Source organism: Caretta caretta, chromosome 1 (assembly GCF_965140235.1).
Source record: "Caretta caretta isolate rCarCar2 chromosome 1, rCarCar1.hap1, whole genome shotgun sequence".
NCBI classification, from domain to species: Eukaryota; Metazoa; Chordata; order Testudines; family Cheloniidae; genus Caretta; species Caretta caretta.
In genome coordinates this window covers 311,257,887-311,279,801 of record NC_134206.1, presented here as the reverse complement: position 1 = coordinate 311,279,801, position 21,915 = coordinate 311,257,887, and the positions used below count along the sequence as shown (strand labels likewise).

General features: G+C 40.7%; 1 protein-coding gene across 15 annotated transcripts in view; it reads left to right on the top strand.

The window, feature by feature from the left end:
- The window catches only part of CADPS2 (calcium dependent secretion activator 2), a 560,752-nt gene extending 541,493 nt beyond the window's left edge, over positions 1–19,259 (top strand). For 14 of the 15 annotated variants that reach the window (XM_048836201.2, XM_048836202.2, XM_048836197.2 and 11 more), the window contains 2 exons: positions 12,153–12,257; positions 18,309–19,259. In XM_048836201.2, the coding sequence (XP_048692158.1) occupies positions 12,153–12,257; positions 18,309–18,479 (276 nt within the window). In that variant the 3' untranslated portion in view covers positions 18,480–19,259. Of the gene's footprint in view, positions 1–12,152; positions 12,258–18,308 lie in introns of those variants that run through there. The other variant, XM_048836207.2, reaches the window with a different exon arrangement.
- Positions 19,260–21,915: the final 2,656 nt, after the last annotated feature.

Here is a 21,915-nt window from a genome sequence, read left to right as displayed (position 1 = left end):
ATTTTAAAAAATCCTAACCCGGATTATTTTGTAAATCTCATTTTTAAGACAACCTCATGATTTGTAAATGCCTGCGGTTGGCAATCTTTTACTAGAAATATTTATGGTGCCCACTGTTTATTTAGACTTCTTTCAAATGCACCTATCCATCCACGCCTGTGCATCAAGAAAAATAACCAATCTGAGCAAACAGTGAACTCCTCCCAACACCTAGTCAAGATTAAATCCCTTAACCCTTTTGTCCCACTAGGACTATGTGCAAATAAGCAGCTTGTTACACATATTTTATCTTTTATCTAGATGGCTTGAAAAGTGTCTGGTACCTTAATGAAATTTATGGGACACTTACAAGTTTACACATATAAACCAGCACTGAAACATTAGATGAGGCTGTTGGTAAGTGATAACTGTGCCTACAGCTGTCACATTCTGTGCAGTCAAGGAAAATCAATAGGGATTGTGCCATTTGCATTGTCTTATCTAATATTTGTTCACCATGAAGTGCCAGGCACAAGCACCACCTAGAGCATGTTGATTTCTTGATGTAGTGTAATCCACACACACAGAGTCAGCAGATGAAACTCGTCGCTTCTGGAACCATACCATGCAGGTTTGGTGTTTTTGACTTGTGTCTCATCTGGGTCATGCTCGCTACAAAGCAACAACAACAACCCTATGTGTAAATATTCACAAACGGAAACATAACTGTATTATTCACCATGTAAAGAAGCTGCCAAGAATGAGGGGCACCCAGTGAGAGCGCTCTGGTTTTATGAGAATTGGTATACAGCAGCAGAAATAGGGTGTTCCTTTGTAAATCAGAATAGTCTAATGAGAAGAAGCTGCAAGCTATCTGAAACAATTTGTGAAGTTAGTAAACATCAGTAGTAAGTGCTGCTTGTCTGATCCTACAGTGCTGAATTCAGTGAGAGCTTTGCCACTGATTTCCATGAGCATAGGGGTCACATGTATGAATTCAGGATTTCTTTCAACCAAGAGAAGGGCCTCGTTTTTAGTGTTCCCTCATATATCTATGTATCTTTTCATAGGACTCAGGCTTAACACCTGTCCTTCACTTTTCACTGTGCACACTACCGCACATATGTAAAAATATGCAAACCAAATTGTAAAAACACAGAAGAGAAGTTCATGGAGAAGTTCAAGGTGGGTTGAAAAGAATGCAGGTGTGTGAAATGGAAAAGATGTGCGCATCAGAGTTGAAAAGAACTAAACCAGGAGTTATGTCATAGAAACAACATCCAGATTAAAGAGACAAGCATTTTTAAAATGCTCTAATCTAAACATATTTGCCTAACTTCAGATGTAAATTGAGAGCTTCCTTTGTAAGGGGCAATACCACCAGGCCTGAAAATAAGCCATTTTAGGATCTGAGCATTACTTATTTATGTCCTTAACTTTACACATTAGCAGTTCCATTGGCTTTGATGGATGACTCACAATGGTAATGTTAAGCTGGTGCATAAGTGTTTGTGGGACTAGGACATTAGTGATGGGGATAGCATGAAGTAATTTTAAACAGTGGCCTTTCACCTTTTATTTATTTATTTTGGGGATTTGTGTTGGCTTAAGCTCAAGAAACGTTAACTGACTGGTCTCATTCTGTTCTTTGGTGAACATTGGTCTATATCATAGAACCACAACGTACAGCAGAGCACACAAATATGGCATGACTGGTAGTAGGTGCTCAAGGAAGCCCTAGTACTGTGATAGCATAGAGCAGTGCAGTTTAAGAATGAAGGGCATGGGCAGAGGTGAGGGGTGGGGGAGAAGCTATATGTTCCAATGCCATTACTCTCTCACTTTAATAAGCCCTACATTAGCACACGATATTTAAAATAAAGATAACATAACAGATGTCCAGGTCTGGATGGAAGATTTGTGTATAGATAATTTTGCAAAACCCCACTTCAGTCTGCATCTATCGTATGTGAGGAAGGCAGAAGGGAGATGCAGATGATAAAAGTTGCAATTACAACATTACCAAAATGTTGCAAACAAATTATTTTGGAATTTTATATCTGTCTCTGAGATAGCAATGTCGTATACAGTATGTGGATGGATGGTTACTGTATATCATGTATTGAACATTTACATTTGTTATGGATGACAGTACTTCCACAGTTATGTAGCCTCCAACCCTGAGCTCAGTTTAAAATAAAAAAACTTGACTTTTCTTCAGAAAAACAATCCCCATGAAATGGAACATGCCATATCTTATTCTATGACAGAGTTTTTCTAGGATGTTTGGAAAAAATCAGAAAAAGAATTTTAAAGCTGTGGGATTTAAAAGTTTCCCCCTCAGTGACATATTTTTTAAAATGATCCTAACAGTTTTTGGCTCTTCCTATCCCCAAAATGGCTCAGCCAACAAACTCCAAATTTGTTTGGTAATGTTGGCCATGTGGATTCTGTGGTTTGGGTGAGTAGTTTTGTTGGGTTTGTTTTTTTGCAAGGGAGGTGTTGGTGGCTCGATTACAAAAGTGGATAATATGAACCCCTCACTAAAGTAGGCAGGGAAGAGACTAATTAGGGGATCATTCAAGTAGGGGTATAAATAAAGGCATAGGAAGGCAGGAGGAGGAGCCCTGAGGGGAAAAGGAAGTGTTCTTCCTTCTAAGTACAGGCCAAAATACAAGAGGAAAGCTGATCACCTTGCTGTAAGGAGAGAATAGACTTTGTGAAGTAATAAAGGTCTGTTTGTCACTTTACCAGGCTGAAAAAAGTCCCATCCTGATTCCCTTTTCAATGGGTTTGGGCAGAGAATAGATCTGCAGAGTTATCAGTGCCTTAAAGTGGCCGGCTGTAGTATTGTTCTTCCTCACTCCTCCCTTCCTGTTACCTGTGGATACAGTTTAGGCTGTACAGAGCAATTATTTACATACACACACTCTGCAATGCTCTAAATTTTTTCCAAATATTAGAGGGAGAGATTTGAGGTGGAGGATATGCGGATGAGCAGGAGTCCAGGAGGAGGCCTGTAGAAGTGGGGACGTGAGTTTCAAGGGGAATAGACTGGGTGACCTAGAACTGTGCTACTATTTGTTGGATTAGGGTGTCTGTGGGAGGAAGAAGAATATGAGAGGACAGGAGACTGGCGGAGCATGCAGTGGGGAAAGAAGGGGAAGTGCAGGGAGCCAGGGGTATAGAAAAGGGTGCAGGGGACTGGGGGAGGCATAGAAAATGGATGCAGGATACTTGAGTAGGAAGGTGTACAGGAATTGGCTAGAATGGGGTACAGGAATTGGGATGGGGAAATGGAGAGTTTATCCATGATAAATTTTAAATATTTAAAATTTTCTTGATAGAAAACTTTAAGCACTTAGTTTACAGTGTAGATAAAAAGCTCCATTCCCTTCCACTGTCCTCTAACCCCATGATCCACACAGATACAACTCCAGACACACACAACTCCACATGCACTGGGCCTCATAAAATGTTACAGTAAGGATCCCCTTCTGTGGACCTTATTTCCCAGATTTAAATTTATGATTTATAAAATTTATAAAAAACAAATAGAGGAAATTCCCCCCCCCCCAAATATTCATTACAAGAAGGTTTTACGGTTGAAAGTGTGTTTCAATGGAGTCTAGTTGGCACCCAAAACCAAGATTAGACATCTCGTCACAAAATTGTGAACCTCAAACTCACACATCTACAAATTAACAATTACAGTTTCTTTATGCTCATACAATCCTTCATCATTATCATTCCATCAGATTTACACCTCCGCCTGACATTAATTTTGCCCTCCCCAAAAGCGTCTGATATGTATGCCGATGTCAAAATAACAAATGACTGGAGATCAGTAAATCTTGATTATTTTATTTATTGAAGGGACCCATTTCCAACATATTACTACAGCGTTACTCACTACAGAAAAACTTCTTGTTATCGGATACACAATATAGTTAATGTAGTTATAAAATACAACTTATCAGGCTTTCCTACAGTCGCATAAACCTAAAACACCATACAATCAATGGACATTATATTACCAAATTACACCAGTCATTCATTAAAATATTATTTTACCCCTTCATCATATGACACTGTGAAATATCTGATGACATATCTTAATAAACCTTTTGAACTATATTATTTTTTGAATCTTTACTACACAATGAAAATAACATACAAAATCAACGCATCCAGCAGCATATTTCCATTACACAACAAAACGAGTTGGCCATACTAAGATTGGGTGTGTAAAAGAGGGAGGGTGATAGTGAGTGACGAAGGATTGTATGGCAGATGGTTATTGGCTATTCCTTAACTGATCATTTCTATACAGTTAATAATATTTGGTTTTTTAACATATTGATTTTTTTAAAAGAATCAATTGAAATGCACCTTCAAATGTAACACTTTTGTGTGGGTGTGTGTATCATAATAAAATAATGTAGTCAGGCTTAGCAAATATATATGAAGTGCACACCTAGGCTAAGGAGCTACTGTACTACAGATGCTTGCTATATGTTCTACTGAGCAGTGATCATAAATATGGAGGCCACTCAATTCTGGCAACTTAATTCCAGTACTATCTGCAAATTCATATTTGCAAATATCACTTCTCTGTACACTCAGTGTTCTATAAAATGTGTGCAGCATAAAAATGCCACCGGATTCTAAAAATGTTTCAAACTAAAAGGTGAGGCTCCATACACTGTTTACCTGAAGCAATTACTTTTTAAAGAATTCTGTGTAGAGTAATTACTGGTTTACCAAGATAAAAATAAAGTTCCAGGAGCAGCAATAAAAATATTCTAGTTACTCCTCTAATAAAGAACAGACAGGTTTTTTAGAGTAAAATAAAATTAAAAGTCGCATATTTAAAGACTGTTCCTGCAGTTGCTTAATACGATGAGGAGTCGCTACTCATGTTACTAAGCCCTATGTCTAGTAGAAAGCGTTTACCAGATTGGGCCATTAGAACCAAATGCTGATCCCACCTGCATCCACAGCATGGAGTCCACCAGAACTTCAGGGCTTGGCTTTGTTCCACAGCTGCCTACACAGTTGTGGAACAAATAATAATCTCATGCTGACTACCCCTACCCTCACATACACACACACACACACACACTCTCACCTCAAGAACAGTTCTACAGAGGGATCTGTTGTTGCCTGTCCCCCATGCTCTCTGCTGAGGAGCAGAGGCACTCTGCATATGTAGTATCTCCCTAATTCCATAAGAGTTAGCTAGTGGAATTCCCCACCCCTCCTAGCTGTCAGGTAGTAACCAAGAAGAGTGAATGGGTCTTGTAGTCCAAGATGGGAATCTTCAGGCGGATATCTCTGAAAAAGAGCTGTCCCCCTAGAATGAAAGTGGACAAAGCTCCCTCAGCCACACATACCAATTACTTTTGGAGGGAACAGATTCTTCACACAATGCACAGTCAACCTGTGGAACTCTTTGCCAGAGGATGTTGTGAAGGCCAAGACTCTAACAGGGTTCAAAAGAGAGATAGATAAATTCATGGAGGATAGGTCCATTAATGGCTATTAGCCAGGATGGGCTGGGATGGTGTCGCTAGCTTGTGTTTGCCAGAAACTGGGAACAGGCAATGGGATGGATCACTTGATGATTATCTGTTCTGTTCATTCCCTCTGAAGCACCTGGCATTGGCCACTGTTGAAAGACAGGATACGGGACTAGATGGACTTTGGTCTGATCCAGTGTGGCTGTTCTTATGTCCTTATTCCCTCCCCATCAGCTCCTCTCTCCCTTGGGCCAGCAAGTTGGAGATCTGGGCCTAGTCTCTCTTCCCCAGGGCAGTTCCATTGGGTTACTGTTGCAGTAATCAGGAAGGTGAGAGGGGCAGGATCTGCAGAAGCCGCTTAGAGAAGATGAAGCTTATGTGTGTGAAAGGTCCAGTTCCCGCAGTCTGTTCCAAGGTCTCCTGGAGACCATTAACCTTCCTTCTTCACCAGGACCACCTGTTGCCAAGATAAGTTAGGCTGCTGAGGAGAGACCATACATTGAATCATAGAAATATAGGGCTGGAAGGGATCTCAAGAGGTTGTCCAGTCCATCCCCTTGGTCTGAGGCAGGACCAAGAATACCTAGATCATCCCTGATAGGTGTTTGTCTAACCTGTTCTTAGAAACCTCCAGTGGTGAGGATTCCACAGCCTCCAGAGGTAACCTGTTCCAGTGTTTAACTCATAATCCAACACAGCTGCAACATAAAGTTGGGACATGGCTTGGTCCGTGAAACACAAACCTGCAATCCTCCCTTAGGAATTACTCTCACTGAAGCCAATAGTTTTGTCTGAGGAAGGGCTGTGGGATCAAGCCCAGACTTGGATAACTTCATATTTATCCTGCTTCCATATTTGTGCAATGAAGTGGAGAGCTGAGTATCATATAGATGTGCTTTGGCATTAGAGAAAATATGTTTTAGTTAAATGATTTTGTGGCACCCTGACTGAAGACCTTAGAAATATAAATTAAATTATCTGTAGATATAATGTAGCTTTACAAGTTAAGGAAAGCTATTGACACTCAAAATGCAACATAAACAATAGCAGATTGTTACCAGTTAACAGGCCACTTCACTGTTTAAGGGTTCTGTTCCTCGTCACCCATTCCCAGCTTTTGGCAAACAGAGCTTGTGACGTCAGATTTTGAAAAAATTAACAGACCAAGATATATAAAAGTAGGCATCCCAATGTGTTTGCAGTCACCAAGATAATTGGCCTGATTTTTCAGAGGTGCCGAGCATCTACAACATTCATTGAAAACAATAACTCTGGAAATCCGGCCACTTATCTAGATGTACGCATACGGAGTTAAGTGTCTAACTTCACTACCCAAATAAGAAAACATTTGCCATAATTCCTAAGCCCAAAAAGTGTCCTTAAAGATACAATAATAATAATAATTAATACTTAGGTCTTGTATAGCAGTTTCATCAGTAGATCTCAAAGACCTCTACAAAGTAAGTCAATATCATTATCCCTATTTTATAGCTGGGGAAATATAGAATGATTGAAACATTAGGTAACTAAACAGATCTTTCTGTCTATTGAAAATGTCCATATTATTTAATGTCCCTATTTATTTTTTTATAATTTGCATTTTTTAAACCTAACTTCATTATTCTTTTGATGATTTAACTTTTTTTCTGAAGTGTTAAAAGCACTTAGCATACCATTAGTGCTATGCATCTAAATAATAATATATTTTGATACAGGTGCTATAGTATTCTAAACACACTAATATTTATTTTACACTGGCAGTTTAGCTTTCACTGTCTTAACATACAGTCTTTGTGGAAAGTATAATCTCTGCTATTGTTCCTATTGAGACAAGTGTAGCTGGAGGAGGTAAAAACCTATCATTGTTTGTACAGCACCAATTCCTAATCAATAAGAAGCTAAACACATCAGTAGAAAAAATATTACAGCTTTGTTTCCACGAAATGTTACAATTTTTTTTCTCTCATCTTCATCAAAAGCAGCATTCTTGACAGTGCCCATTTGCCAGGAATAGCCAAGATATAGAAACCCTATGGAGCCTTGTGATTCAGATTTAGGAATATCAGACCTAGAAGGTCTAAGGCATTGTGTAGTAGTATGTATTGAGTCCTCATTCCAGGTGGCAAACAGCTGCACCTTTTTATAAAACTTCAAAAATATATCTGAAGTGCTTGCTTTCAGAAGATGTGTTATATTTAATTGAATAATTCTCAAAACATTATAGATTAGGCAAGAAAAAGGATTGTGAATATTTCATATATTTGTTTTGTATTTCCAATAGTCAACAGAATAATGAAATTCCTTAACTACTTCTCTTTAACTTGCATGAAGAAAGCACGGTATGTTGCTAAATCTCTTTTCACCAGCACTGCCGAGAAACAACTTTAATCCTTGTTAGAAAATTGCAGAGTCTGGGGCTGACAAAGAGCTCATGATTGTTCTATTGTGAGTGCTCCTGGGCCCTGAGAGTGGAGCCCTTTACAGCTGCATGGATCCAGCCTGGCTCAGCTGTACTATTTAGGAGAGGAGGTTTGTCAATTTCTATTGACAATGGAGAGAGTTTTTCAGTGCCTGTAGCAGTGCTGAACACAGTTGGGGATCAATGCCAGCCATTCAAGCTGCACCCTCTTTCATTGCTTTGGTTTGTTAATTCAAGACTAAAGGTCCACTGAGGGGGTTTAGGGTGTTTAAGAAAGCTGATGAACTGTTTAAGAAAGCTGATGAACTGAGAGCGTTTATAGCCCTGGTGTGGCAATTTCCATAGTCAGTGGCATCTATTGGCACTGAGGGAGTTGTGTCCTTGTTGACCCTCTTGTTATTAAAAATGCACAAGTACTGCGCTTCTCAATATTTCAACACTCTTTCATTGTCAGTACCACCTTCTGAGCCCTTCAGCTTGTTGCTTGCTCTAAAGATCTTCTTAGATTGGGTTTGAAAACTTCACCTTAAACACTAGATTAGACTGATGTTCTGTTTTCCGTGCTCCTGTTGATTTGTTGAACCTTCCCAGGGCTGGAAAGCAAGTAGCAGCTTGATGGGGAGACAGGCTGCTAATATGATTTACCAGCCTACAGTCATGCACAATAAGTGTGAATAAATACAGGGGTCTCACAAAGTCAACCCTAGCCTTTCCTTTTCTCTTATTTTTACTTTAAAAGAGATATCTCTGGAAAATTGAAGTGAGTAATGCATGCCGTTACAGGAGCTGGATGAACCATGAATAAGAAAAAACTAACATATTTTTTCTTAAAGTGGTTGGCTGCTGTCATGTACTGATGTGAAAAAATATATAATATTCCCTTACTGCTTTATGTCTGCACAGACCACAGCAAAGAATAAGCCACTAATACTGTATCATTGGCATCTGCAAGTGTCTTACTGCGTTTCCAGTGTCATTGTTAGAAAAGGGGGAAAGTGCATTTTTACCAGTTAAAAAGGAACTGTTTTTATTGAAAAATTTTGAAAGCTAAAGTCCATTATCTGACTGCTAAAGGTTGCAAGTGAGTTTGCAACAGATCTTCCAAATGACACATTTGGTGCATACTCTGCCAGTAAATTATACTGATGATGGTCAAAATGCATGGCCTGCTTTCCAACCCCCTCTGAGTTTGTAGCACTCTGCTTTTTTTTAACACCATTTAAAAAAACAGAAAAAGGGAAACATTCATCTTAGATAGTCTAGAAAAAATTCCTTAAATGCCCAAAGTCTGTGGAGTAGAGGCCAGAAAGTAACAGGAATTCTGTCTACCGAGGCGGGAGGGGAGAGACCCTGAAAATATGCTGTGATTCTTGTAAAAATTCTATAACAATTCTGGCTTCAAAATTGAAATGTCATTTTCCATATAGTGCTTTTTAAATGTTTTCTTCATGTGTTTTGATATATAATATCTTATAATACTGCTTAATGGTAATTTCACTGAATTATTTTCCTGTATATGGTTAGCTTGTTAAAACTAGGCTAACAATTTTTCAGTGATCTTGATTTTAACATTTTACCATTTTTGTGTTAATAATTATAAAAATGCTTTTTTGCCCTGGTGTATTGATTATCCTATTTATACAATGGAGGGACAAAGTTAATTTTTATTTGCCTCTCAAATATTGCCTGAGCAGCATTTATTCTTTAATTTCCAGATTTAGCTGGACTAATGTGAAGCAGTGATTTTAGTTTCTTGGCTGTGTTTTCAATGTGTCTGTCTTATTGGGGTGATGTAATGAATTTGAATTCCATGGCAGTTTTCATTTACGTATCTGGATTTTTTTGAAAATACACACATTTTGAGAGAATGAGACAGGTTCTGTTCTTAATTTTCCTTCTACAACTCCATTAATTTCAATAGTGTTACACAAGGATAACCAGTCACAGAACTTATCACAGTGTCTGCAGCTTGCTCATTCATTCCTTACCAATTATCTCAATACAACCCCCTTAGCAGACGTAAATTGTAGCCCATGTTATACAGGTTTTTCTCATGGAATAATATTCATTTCCTGAAAATTCATTGATAGAATCATGTTCTGTATCTCTCCCCTATGCAAGATTAAGATGTGTAGCACCTAACCAACAAGAGGATAGATTAGGTCCATCTTGTTGCAAAGAACAGTAGAGGGTTCAGAGAGAATGCATGTCTATATGAGATTTCAAGTTTATCATGTCATCAGAGTCCAGCAAGTGAATTCACATATATGCTATTTGTTATAGTACATGACAATCATCCTGTGTCAGCCTTTACTTGAATAAGACCCCATTATCCATTATTTTAAAAAAATGTGAAGAAATTATAATGAAAACCCTAAAATAAGCATGTGACTAATAAAAGAAAAGAAACTCTATTAAGGAATGTCTTTCAGTGATCCGGAGCAATGTTCCATGGATACCAAATCAACCCTACATAATATTAAACAAATCAAGTTATTTCATTTTATGAGATTTGTATGGCCACATGCATTTTATTTATGGTTTGTTCAGTTCAATATAATAATAAATTAATAGGAATACGTTTGATAAAAAGTAAAATTAATTTATTTCCTGTGATATGTAATTAAAATACCTTTTATCAATATTAAACAAAATTGTTAAAGCAACCTTAATAAATACATATGAAAATCTTACTTTTAATCATTACAAACATTTCTTAAAGCTGATTGCTAATCACTTCTGAGTCTAGATTTATTTTATTTACTATAAAGAAAAAGAATGTAAATATGTATCCAATATATGCATAAAAAGCTTGTTACAGAAGGCTGGCATTATTGGTACAAAGAGTGCTACTTTTATCACTAGTTAGATAATATCCAGAAACCACACTGTGTTAGATCTTTCAATATATTTTTAATTGGGCTTACAATATTCAGAGAGTGCTAAAGCTGCATACAGTAGCCATCCTTTGAACTTTGTTAATATATGCACCTTGTATCGTATGCTGCATTTTAAAACATAAAGACGCAATGTTTCTCTCTTTACATATCTGTGTATGTTGTAAGGGGACAGGAAATTACAACAGGAAAGGATTTAAGCCTCCTCCCTGTGGGAGAGAGACTATAAATAAGGATGAGACATGAACTCTCTCAAAGTGTAATCTCTTATTCCTAAAATGAAACAAGCCCCTTCCTTTTTTATACTTTGACTGAATGACATCTGGTTAGTAATTTACATGAGAGGGAATAAAACTACTACAGCGTCTTGTAAAAACTCTGTTAACTTTAGTTAATTTTAATGCAACTTGGTGCTCTGTCTTGGACTCTTGTATATTTGAGCTGGACGTTATTTTTATGATAAAATGAGCACCAACTACAGTAAGATTGTTTTTGCAATATCTATTCATAAAGCTTTGAGTGAAAATGTTTACAGACATGCCTAGCATGCAAAAGGAAAAAAAGATATTTTGTAATATAGTTGGTAACAAATGGAAGGCAAAATCCTGAAAAGCTTACTTCTTTTATTGTCTGTTTCTGGTTTTACTGAAGTAAAACTCCCATGGACTTTGGGGTGATTTCCCGAAGTCAGGAGTGAGTAAAAACAGAATAAGGACTTCAGGATTTTTGGCTCATCGTTGATGCCCTTATCCTGTATTAGATGTTGTTTTCTTGTTTGGTATGGAAACCCTGAAGCAAGGCAAAATCTTTCTTTAAAGCAAAATCTTTCTTTAAAGTAGCATTTTCCCCTACTGTTTCAGCAGTCAGTTCGTTCATATGTGTGTTTAATAACGATTCTTACTGACAGATAGCACAGTGCAAAACACTATTTCACATTAATTTGTTATAACTCAAAGACACAAATTAGCGTAGAGAGTGCTAATTAATGTAAAACAGTCCAGGAATAGGTGTAGTTTTACTTCTATATATTTTTTGCGAGGGGGAGGCAGCTCCAGTCAGATCAATAGGGCTGTGCTTGGGAGGGCAAATTCGGCCCCTGCCTGAGGTTTGCAGTTGGGGGCGGGGTGGGGGGCAATGCCCCTCTTCCCATCCCTAAATTACACCCATTAGTCTAGGTCAAGTTAGTTGATTTCCTAGCACCACACGCAATTCTCTTAGCAGAAAATTATATCACTGATGACTTCGAGGGCTGATCTATGGTCATTACCTCTCATTACTAAATATGGTAAATGAATACTTCAGAGTTGTTTTGTCTTTTCTCACCCTTCTTTCTAGCAATGGTACAGCAGTTCCATGAAAGTCATATGTATGTGGCTGGCCGATAGATTAGACCTTCAGCTTCACGTCTACCAGCTGAAGACTCTCATCAAGATAGTCAAGGTAAACAAAAATATATTTGAATTAGGGCATTAGAGAGAAAAGTGAGGGATAGTTAATAGAAAATAAACTACTATAGATAAACATGGGTCACTGTGCAAATCCAGACATGTATAGTGAAGCAAGTTGCAACTTTTTATCAGGGTTTCATCCCCCTTTGGTTACCTGTGAGTATGGGGACGGGGGAAGTATGTTTCAAAATGCTTATCTTGATTTGCAGGAAGAAAGACAGGCAATGAATAATTAGGCCACTTTATTCACTTAACTATCTCGGAAAAGTTGGTAATAAATCGTACAGTGCAGGTCATCTTTCTTTCCTTAACCATTTCCACCTATTTGGAAGCACTGCCCACAGGCTTCCCCCATCTGAACCTGATCTCAGCCCGTTCTCACCACCGTCCTCTCAACTGAGGGAGTTAAATGGGGCTGGAAAAAAGATAAGGCTGTCTCCCTGCCGAACCAGACATTAGGAGCTCCAACCCTACTTTTACCAACTTCCTTAGGGGATGCCTCCCCCTAAACCAGTGGTGGGCAACTTGTGGCTCGCGGGCCACACACAGCCCATCAGGGTAATCCGCTGGCGGGCTGCTAGACAGTTCGTTTACATTTGCATGGCTGCCCGCAGCTTCCAGTGGCTGCGGTTCACCGTTCCCAGCCAATGGGAGCTGCAGGAAGCGGCACAGTCCACAGGGACATGCTGATTACCCTGATGGGCCACAGGTTGCCCACCACTGCCCTAAACCCACTTCCAGCTCCTGTTTATCAGGGAACCATATCCCCTCTGTAATAAGTACCTGCACTGGACACCTACTACCTACCAAATTGTGATATCTAGACCTACCCTCATTACCTACCTCACCAGGTCCCTGACCTACTACAGGGAAGGTGGAAAAAACTCATTCGACTTCAGCCTATCTGACAGTGAGGGGAAAATTCCTTGCCAGCCCCAAATGAAAAAAGGCAACTAGTGCAAGCCCACAGAAGATCATAAAATCTTCTTCTATTCTGATCCGCTGGGTGGGAGGGTAGATGCTACTGATCAGTGATTGAGAGAGAGAGAAAGCCTTCTGGAATGCAGCAGGGGCATGAATACCCTCCCCTTCCCCTGGTGCACATGATGAGACAGTGACCCTCCCTGGCCAGGCCTCTTCCTGTTTCCCCCTTGGCTCCACTCAGATGAGTCTGTCCTCCTTCTCCTCTCCCTCATAACCCAGATGCAGTACAGATGCTTAAAAGAGCTCTGTCCTCTTTTTCCTTCTGCCTAGACAAAGAGTTATTGCATTCAGTTGCAGTGAACACCTTTCCCTGAATGAGTAGTTACTGTCCACTGTAACCTCACTACAGAGGAATCAACCGATCAGTTACAGTGAATAAATATGTTGACTGCATTATGTCTACCATCTCAATTACAAATCCTTACCTGGAACAGACTGGAGCAATTATAGGGACTGCTGAAAGCTGCTATTTTTATCTTGACAATTACAATAGTACACTTACCCCGTTTTTTCCCTGCCCTCAAGAAAGTGGATGGTAACTGTTTTTTAATTATTTTTTCTATTTCATTATCTATTGTGATGTATTAGGTTCAGTGTGGAGAACACTGTACACATATTGGATAGAATTTCCTAATTTTTCTTCGGCCAGATAGAGCACCAGTAGAATTAGGAACAAAGGAATTGCCATATTGAATGAGACCAGTGGTCTTTTCAGTCCAGTGTCCTATCACTGACTGTAGCTAATGCCAAATGCTTCAGAGGAAAGTGCAAAAATCCTACATTACATAATTATTGGATAACCTGCCCTCTTGGAAAGTTTCCTTCTAACCCCCATCAGTGAGAAACTGGCTTATACCTCGAGTCAGAGGAATTTGTGTCCCTTTCCAAACTTTTTAAATCCTTACTATTGTAGTTCTGAATGTTCTTGTTATCCATAGGTCTGATAAGAAGTTGTTGATCTCACTGATAACCTTTTCCCCAAATTATCGTGTTGTACAGTTAAAGTCATGGCTGTAACATCAGGGCAAATTCTTCTCTTGGACGCTAGAGTTACATTTGGAATTTTCATTGTAAACTGGAAAAATGATCAAATATGGCCCACCGGGCCATCCAAGTTCAGTTTTGCCATCTTAGAGCCAGGTCCTGCACTATTGGTTTCCATGGAACCAATTTCCTTTCAGGCCACTGGCTGGTGACAGCATAGTCAAGACACACTGTAAGTGGTGACTCCAATGAGAGCCCCCTCGTGGAATTCAACGTTTTTCTCGAGGAAGGACAACAGTGGAAACATGACCTGCTCTCCTCCAGGGCTAAAGTGCTGATGGAATACAAGAAGTGCACACAGTGAGAGTTAAAGGCAAAATTATACAAGTGAGGAGCTTCTGGACAACTTGACCCCCGGACCATAGAGTCCAAAAGATTTACCTAATCGGACACTTAAGGAGTGACTGGTGCACTGTGAGTCAATAGATGCCAGTACTGTTGTCTACATTAAAACTACAGAGTGACACAGTGGTTACCCTTGCTTAGAGGAAGTACGGTGAACACCTGTGCAAAACTGGTAGCAACTTTGCAGCTAGACATGTGGAGTGTTATGGGCATGTGAGAGAGGGTTCCAAAGTTGGTTTAAATGTCTATGGCCTCTAGTGTAGAAGAGGTCCTAAAATCCCATCTGGGTCACTTTACATCTATCTGTATATACAAATTCTGGAGAAAGAGCTATGTAAGTTGTTCGAAGGCTCTGAACTACCATCATAAGAATGAGAGTTTAATCTTACACACTTCGGAAAAGATGCCAAGAGGAAACCTTGTTGTATTTTATAAGTACCTAAAAAAGGATCACAAAGTCTTTAAAAAGATTGGTATGAGCTAAACAGCCACAGAACACATGGACACTCCTGGAAATTTAAAAGGAAAGAAACTGGATTTAAGTAAATGAAAAGGCTTTTGTCTTGGAAGGTCATCAAAGCTTGGAATTCAAGAAAAAAGGCTGCTACTTGGACACTAGTGATACCTTTGACTATAAATGAGATTAAGTGACAATTACTTGGTAGTACATAATTACTTGTATTGTTTTATTTATACAGTACCATCAGTTTGCACAGAGCTGTACGCTAAGTGAGGTATGCCAGATCTCTGCCTCCATATGCTAAATTCATGGCAAGCACAATAGAGCACCTGAACGTGCACACAGAGGGGAAAAATGTACTCTGAAGGATAAGAAATATTCTTTCCCCAGCTAGCCAGCAGAGGCTACCCTAGGAGAAATACTAATAAAATACTAAAACTCCCAAATTAGCAAGAGATGCTTTAGATATGTAACTGCTTTTAGCAATAACAGCAGTTGTACCATCGAAGGCCACTACACTGAACTGAAAATATATCAATGGGCCTGATGCTGAAATCTATCATGAGGCAAAAGTTCTGCTGAAATCAATGGGAGGTTTGTCTGGATAATGGTTGCAAAATCAATCTTTAAAAGTCATGTAAAAGGAGAATTCTGAAAAAGTGTGAAAATCCTACTGTATATACAGTAGTGAAATATAGTGAGTGACTGTATCCAGAGTTACAGCGTTTTCTATTTGTTCTCCCATAATTGTTTCCTCGTTTAAAGGAAAAGTGCACCCACGTTGCTCAAATCCACAGTATAAAAATCCACAAGGTAACCCACAAACTCTAAAATGTGGGGACTCGGAGCATAGGTTAAAGTTTTTAATTAAAATGGATATTTCTGAGCTTTGTACTTGCACAAGCAATATCAGGCCTTGAGGGTGTCATGAAAGAAGGCTATAGTGGATGTGGGACATAAATCAAGTGATTGGAAAGGAAGCATAGAGTGCATGAAGTAGGAAGGGTCATAAGCAGAGATGGAAGAGATAGGAGCAGTGATGGAGTTCTGGAGAGATCTGAAAGTGATGAGTAGAACTTTGATCTCAGTGTGGTTCAGAACACAGCTTAAAGTAGCACTGACTTAAAGGATTTCCTTCAGGGAGCGCGCTATACTTATGTTCTGTTGAGTGCAGTGGCTACCAATTCATTTCCAGATGCAATTCAGGGTAAGAGAGAGAGGGTGCAGCAGTTGAAATCAGCTGAGATGATCAAACTGATATGTTCATTTTGGGGCTAAGAACAGAGCCATCTCAGTAGAAGGTCATCAACTCTGGAACTTATTCCCTCTTTGATCCAACAGAGAAACAACTGTGATGTTCAGGGCAGGCTGCAGACCTCATCAGTTAACCCAGGAATAGTCTAAGGGAGTTGGTTAAGGACGGGTTCCCTGGAAATACAGGGTCCTTATTGGGATTGCTTTGATTACCCTGAGTTATAGTTACTTTATTGTTGATTTTATTGCACTGAAATGTCAGTGCATCTACAAGAGATTATTCAATAGGCATATAATATGAATGCAAAAATATTAAATCTGGATTGAGAATCAGTAGGAGTGATTTAGTCAGAGCATTGGAAGAATGAAAAACTTGATAGCTGTGTTTTGGATGGACTGGAGGCAGAATCAATGAGATAGGGAAAAGTCAGCAAAGTGGATCCATATGGGAAATTAACAGGCAGTGGTCAAAGTAGACAAAGTAGTAGGGAATTGTGGGGCTTTAGTCTTTTCCTGGTCCTCTTCTCCTATAGCTTTTTCCATGCACATTGTAAGCCCAAACCAGTGCTACCAGAAAACATGGCAGAGTATGAGTGTGTTGGATTTTCACTACTGCAGTGCTGCCTGCCTGCTTTTAGACATCATCACTCAATAATGTCTTCTTGCCCAACATAGAAAGTCAAATGAAACAGTAGCCTCTGCTGTGTCATGGCAAATCAATGCATCAGGGAAACAAAACCTTGAGAAGTGAACAAAGGGAAGGATATGTAGATGATTTGCAATTTAAGTGAGCATTTACTCTGGCTTTTTTTTTTTTAAGCAGTGACCATAGAAACTGTTATGTCACAGAATACAGAACACATCTTAAAACTTGTTTTTGAAAGTATTTTCATAAACACCTGGTTTATAATGCAGAGATAACTGCAAAATAAATTATATTATGAGGAAAGAGTCCAGGTGTTGAGATATTCTGCTGGATGGTAAACAGTAGCTGTAACCAAATTCATAATTGAATATACAACTGTAGACTTCTCAGTTTCAAAATGCTGTACTCTTAAGACTGATTTCACAGAATTATGCCAAATTGTTTAGACATTCACAAAGCTCTTTGTCAGTTTATCTCTGAATGAATGAGGGGACTACAGAGTTACTGTGAAATATGCACTGAGTGAAGTCTGGAAGCTTAACACAAAACACACCATCTTAAAGGAATGGTTTTTAAATTGGGGACAGTGGACCCTTTTCTGGTGTCTATAGAATGAAACAATTTAACATTGTCTATGCTAATGCAGTTTTGCAAAAATTACCCAAAGTTAGACAACAGGCTGTTAACACCTCTGTCCACTTCCATGGTTGCTACCACTAGTGAAAGCTGGACCACTGCAAGAGATCAAAGTGTAAAGAAGGTCTTTGGGAACCAAGTATTTAGGGGATTATTGTATTGGGAGGGAACAGACCCATGAAAGGCGATCTTTCTTTCAAAGTGGTGCACAAGAGGAAAAAGTTGATAACTACCTTAAAGAAATAATTGCTAATATATCTTGGTAACATGAACTATTTAATGTTTCTAGTAGGTGGCTTATTATCACTTCACATCTCTCCTGACTTGCACAAGTTCTCAAACGATTATGACAATAAGTTGCTTATATGGACACACAGCCTGGTTTTGGTGGTTGTGTTCTGTGGCCCAAATTTTCAAAAGTGATTAGTGATTTTGGGTGCCTTGTATTTTGGAGGGTTATCTTGAGATTTTTAAAAGGCCTAATTCTCGGAAAGTGCTGAGCTCTGACTCAAAAGTGAAAGCACCAGCACCACTTAAAAGGATAGGCCTGTATTTTTAAAAGGAGTAAAACTATTCTAATAATTGTATAATTGGGCACTTTATGCAGTGACTATGCATGGGCTTCTTGGGAAAATCCAATGGTGCATTTAGAATGTTCTCTCTTCTTGCTACAGAAAACCTACCGAGATTTCAGACTGCAGGGTGTGTTGGAAGGAACACTGAATAGTAAAACCTATGATACCATTCACAGCCGTCTTAAAGTAGAGGAGGCCACAGTCTCAGTCACTGATGGGGGAGGACTACAGGGTATCACCATGAAAGACAGCGATGAAGAAGAAGGATGATAGTGAGATATTTCACCTAGAAGGTCAACACTAAATGTTTGTTTTGTAACTTGTCCTTGTATTTGCATTTATAGTTTTGCTTTACCCACTCGAGTACCAAAAATGTAATTCATTCCACTTTTTTAAATCTGAAAGCAGAATTATTGGGAGCAAAAGTGCCAAGAATTTTTTGAGGACAATGATTTTAGCATATTTCAATGTATAGCTTTGCTTAGAACTGTGAGAGTGTTGGCATGGAGTTTGAGTTTCCCTTGTGATTATGTTTCCTTATCTTTTGTTAGAGTTACCATTTGTTCCTGTTACTCCATCAAATAGTGATGTCCTGTGCAGAAAACAAGATGTGAGCCTCCATAATACACAATTATACAGGAAATCATTCTTGGACTAATTCAGTGCCCTTGTTAAAAAAACAGTGTATTTTCAGGATTACACTTTACATATTTTTTCTTGTTTTGTACTTAATTTTTCATTATTGTGTGATGTGTGTTAAAAACTTAAATCTTGGTTCACAGTGCTTTGAGTTTGGTGTATAAATAAGAAGACTCCAGGGATGACAAAATGCACATACGCTACTTACTTACTGTGTCTTCTATTTCCCTACATTCATCTTGCAAGTTTAAGGATATCTCATCAGGTTGGATGTCAGTAAGCTTGCCATCAGTGTTTCTATTTCTATGTGAAATTTTGCAGGCAATAAGAACACATTTTGTCATGACCGTGTCTGTATCTAAGTTTGTATAGAATTCTAAAATTAAAAGATGTTTTCAGTATTTCAAATCATTCAAACTGTCACCTAGTTTTTCTTGTAAAAACAGATAAGCTATTTCTCAATGCTTGTATTTGATGACCTGCTTTGTATGAGCCCAGGGCTGTGTTCTGTAAACAAACTCCCATATTCCCATGCCTTTGATGTGAGTTTGACAGAATCAGACAAGGTTGTCTCAAAATTTGCTGTTTCTATTTAAAAAAAATACCACAGTGTTTATTTTCAGAGAAGGTGTATGAATCTTCGTATGGATGGGATCCAGAGGAATTCTGAAAGAGCAATATCAGAAGGAGGAGTGGAAAGAAGTTACTGAAGTTCCCATTGACACTAAATGTCTGCGCTTAATTTAACAGAGGGAAGTGTTTTTTTCTCATAGAACAGTTCAAGAAGAGTGCAACTTACATGAAGTTTCCTTGCGGTGACAGTTGTGGAACTTCACAAGGGTTCTGGAAGGGCAAAGGGCCTGACGGATTGAAAAGTTTTAGAGCGTTAAGAATGTTTTTAAGAATTGGTTTTTAAGTGTGAACAAGGGCAGGCAGGTTACACTTCTGCATAGCTCAGCTACTTAGAAAAGAAAATGACAATTACTCCCTGCCGCACTCCTGGCACCCAAACCGAAAAGGAGTTTGTTTCAATGAAATAGAGGGAAAGATCAAACATCATTTTCTGTTGAAAACCATCCATAGCCTGCCTCTTCACAGGGGCCAGGAGCGGCAAAGTTTTCCAGGTCCTGTGCCTCCTGGTCTGCCTTCCCAGATTGTCCCTGCTCAATCGCCTTTAGTTGTCATGGCCCCGACCCCGTCAGCAAAGGGGATTTCATTTGCTGCTGCTGTAGCAAGGAAGTGCTCGTGCGAAGTGCATTAGTGGTTCCCCCGGCCTCAGAGGATTAAAGCCTCCACCCTGCCTGTGGGGAGAGCCGCTGCTGGGCGCGCGCACTTTGCCAAAGGGAAGGAGGAGCTTTACTGGGCTCTGGGGGGAATTTTTCCAAATTCTCCGCTGAAGCTGCTGCTGCTGCTGTTTGCATCCCGTTCCTTTCGCCCGGCGGAGCAGCGCCCGGCGGAGGGGGAGGGAAGGGAGCGGGACAGGCAGCCGCCGGCCCCCGGGTGAGATGAGCGGGGCTGGAGAGAGAAGCAGGAGGAGAGCGCTGGCGCTCCCAGGCTGCTCGGAACCGCTCCCGAAGGGGATGGGGTGGGATTGGCGGCCCAGGCCCGTGGCCTGCTCCTAACCGCAGTCCCACCCCGCGCTGGGGGGGACGGGCCAAACCCTGCGGAGCCACCGCCCCCCCCCCCAGGCCCAAAAAACCTTCTGAAACAGAGCGGCCCTCGCAGCCGTCGCCCCGGGGGACACTTCGCTCCGCGAGGCGCGCAAGCTTCCGCCAAGCAAATAGGCCACGCGCGGCTGCGTGGGGTTTTGGACACCCCTTCGCTATTTTGAGCTGAAGCGCTAAATCGGTGGCGTTTTTACAAACGTCCCTTTTGCAGCAACCAGTCAAGCTCTATTTTATAATCGGCTAGTCCCACGTACGTAGTAATCTCCCAGATCGTCTTTCGGTCTCATCTCCCTCCTCCCGGTCACCGTCCGGCCCAAAAAGCTCGGGCGCCCTGTGAAACTCACGGTGCAGCCATCGCCTTTGCCGCATGGTGAAGGCCGAGCTCGCTGCAGCGCTCGCCCCTAAGGACTCCTGGCTTCTCGGCAAGCGCGGCACGAACCTCCCAGCGAATGGCGGGCTCCTTCCCGGGGCAAACTAGAGATGCCCGGGGACGAGGGGCGCCCAGCGGGCTGTGTCGGGAGAGAGCTGGGAAACGTCTCCTTCTCAAACGAGACAGCAGCTGCCCTGGCAATGGTGGCCAGCGTTTAATCCCCCCAAAACTCTCAACTTTCCTCGGGAATAACGGGCCAAATCCAGACTCGGCCGGCTGAATCGGTCAGAGACAAGAGTAAATTGGCCTCCCTCGTGGGTGGAGGAGGAGGGGGGGGGACTATTGTGGGGAAGTCTGTAGCGCCACAAGGTGTTTTTTGGATCCCTTGGACAAACGACGAGCGCTGTGCGTGCACTTGAATACGCCGGGGCCAAAGTCTCTGGGAGCTGCGAGTGAGCGGCTTTCGCTGGTGGTCTGCCCCCGTGGCTGCAAATTGCCTTCCCGGGCTCGACAACTGCACGTTTAGTGAATCCCTTGGCTCGCGAGGAGAGCTCCAGAGCCGCCCTGGGGGTTTGCCGAGCTGCTTGTGTATTGATGGGCCTTGCATCGCACCTTGCAGCCCAGCAGAGGCGAGTTGCAAGGCCAGGGCAGCGGGAGAGTTCAGGGAAATCCCCAGCGTTTTGTTGGCTATTGAGGCTGCGCTGCTATTCATGAGCAGGACAGAGTGACAAGTGCGGGTCTGTGGGTCTTTCTTTTTTTAACGGTGCCCGGTGGGGCTATTTAGTCCTGCACCAGACTCAACAAAACAGTATACAAAGAGGGTCGACCCTCTTCAAACCTACTCAAAAGAGGAAAGGTTGTTCCACTGGGAGCCATTCAAAGCAGCGTAGCCAGAATATGCATGTGGTTTGAGGAGAGCCTAATTTCCGTGTAAACCTAACCAGCCAGCCCCCTATCTTGTTCACAACAGGCAGAGCAGTCCCATTTCTCCGGTTTGAACGAGAGATTCCCAGTACATAAGGAAGGAAAC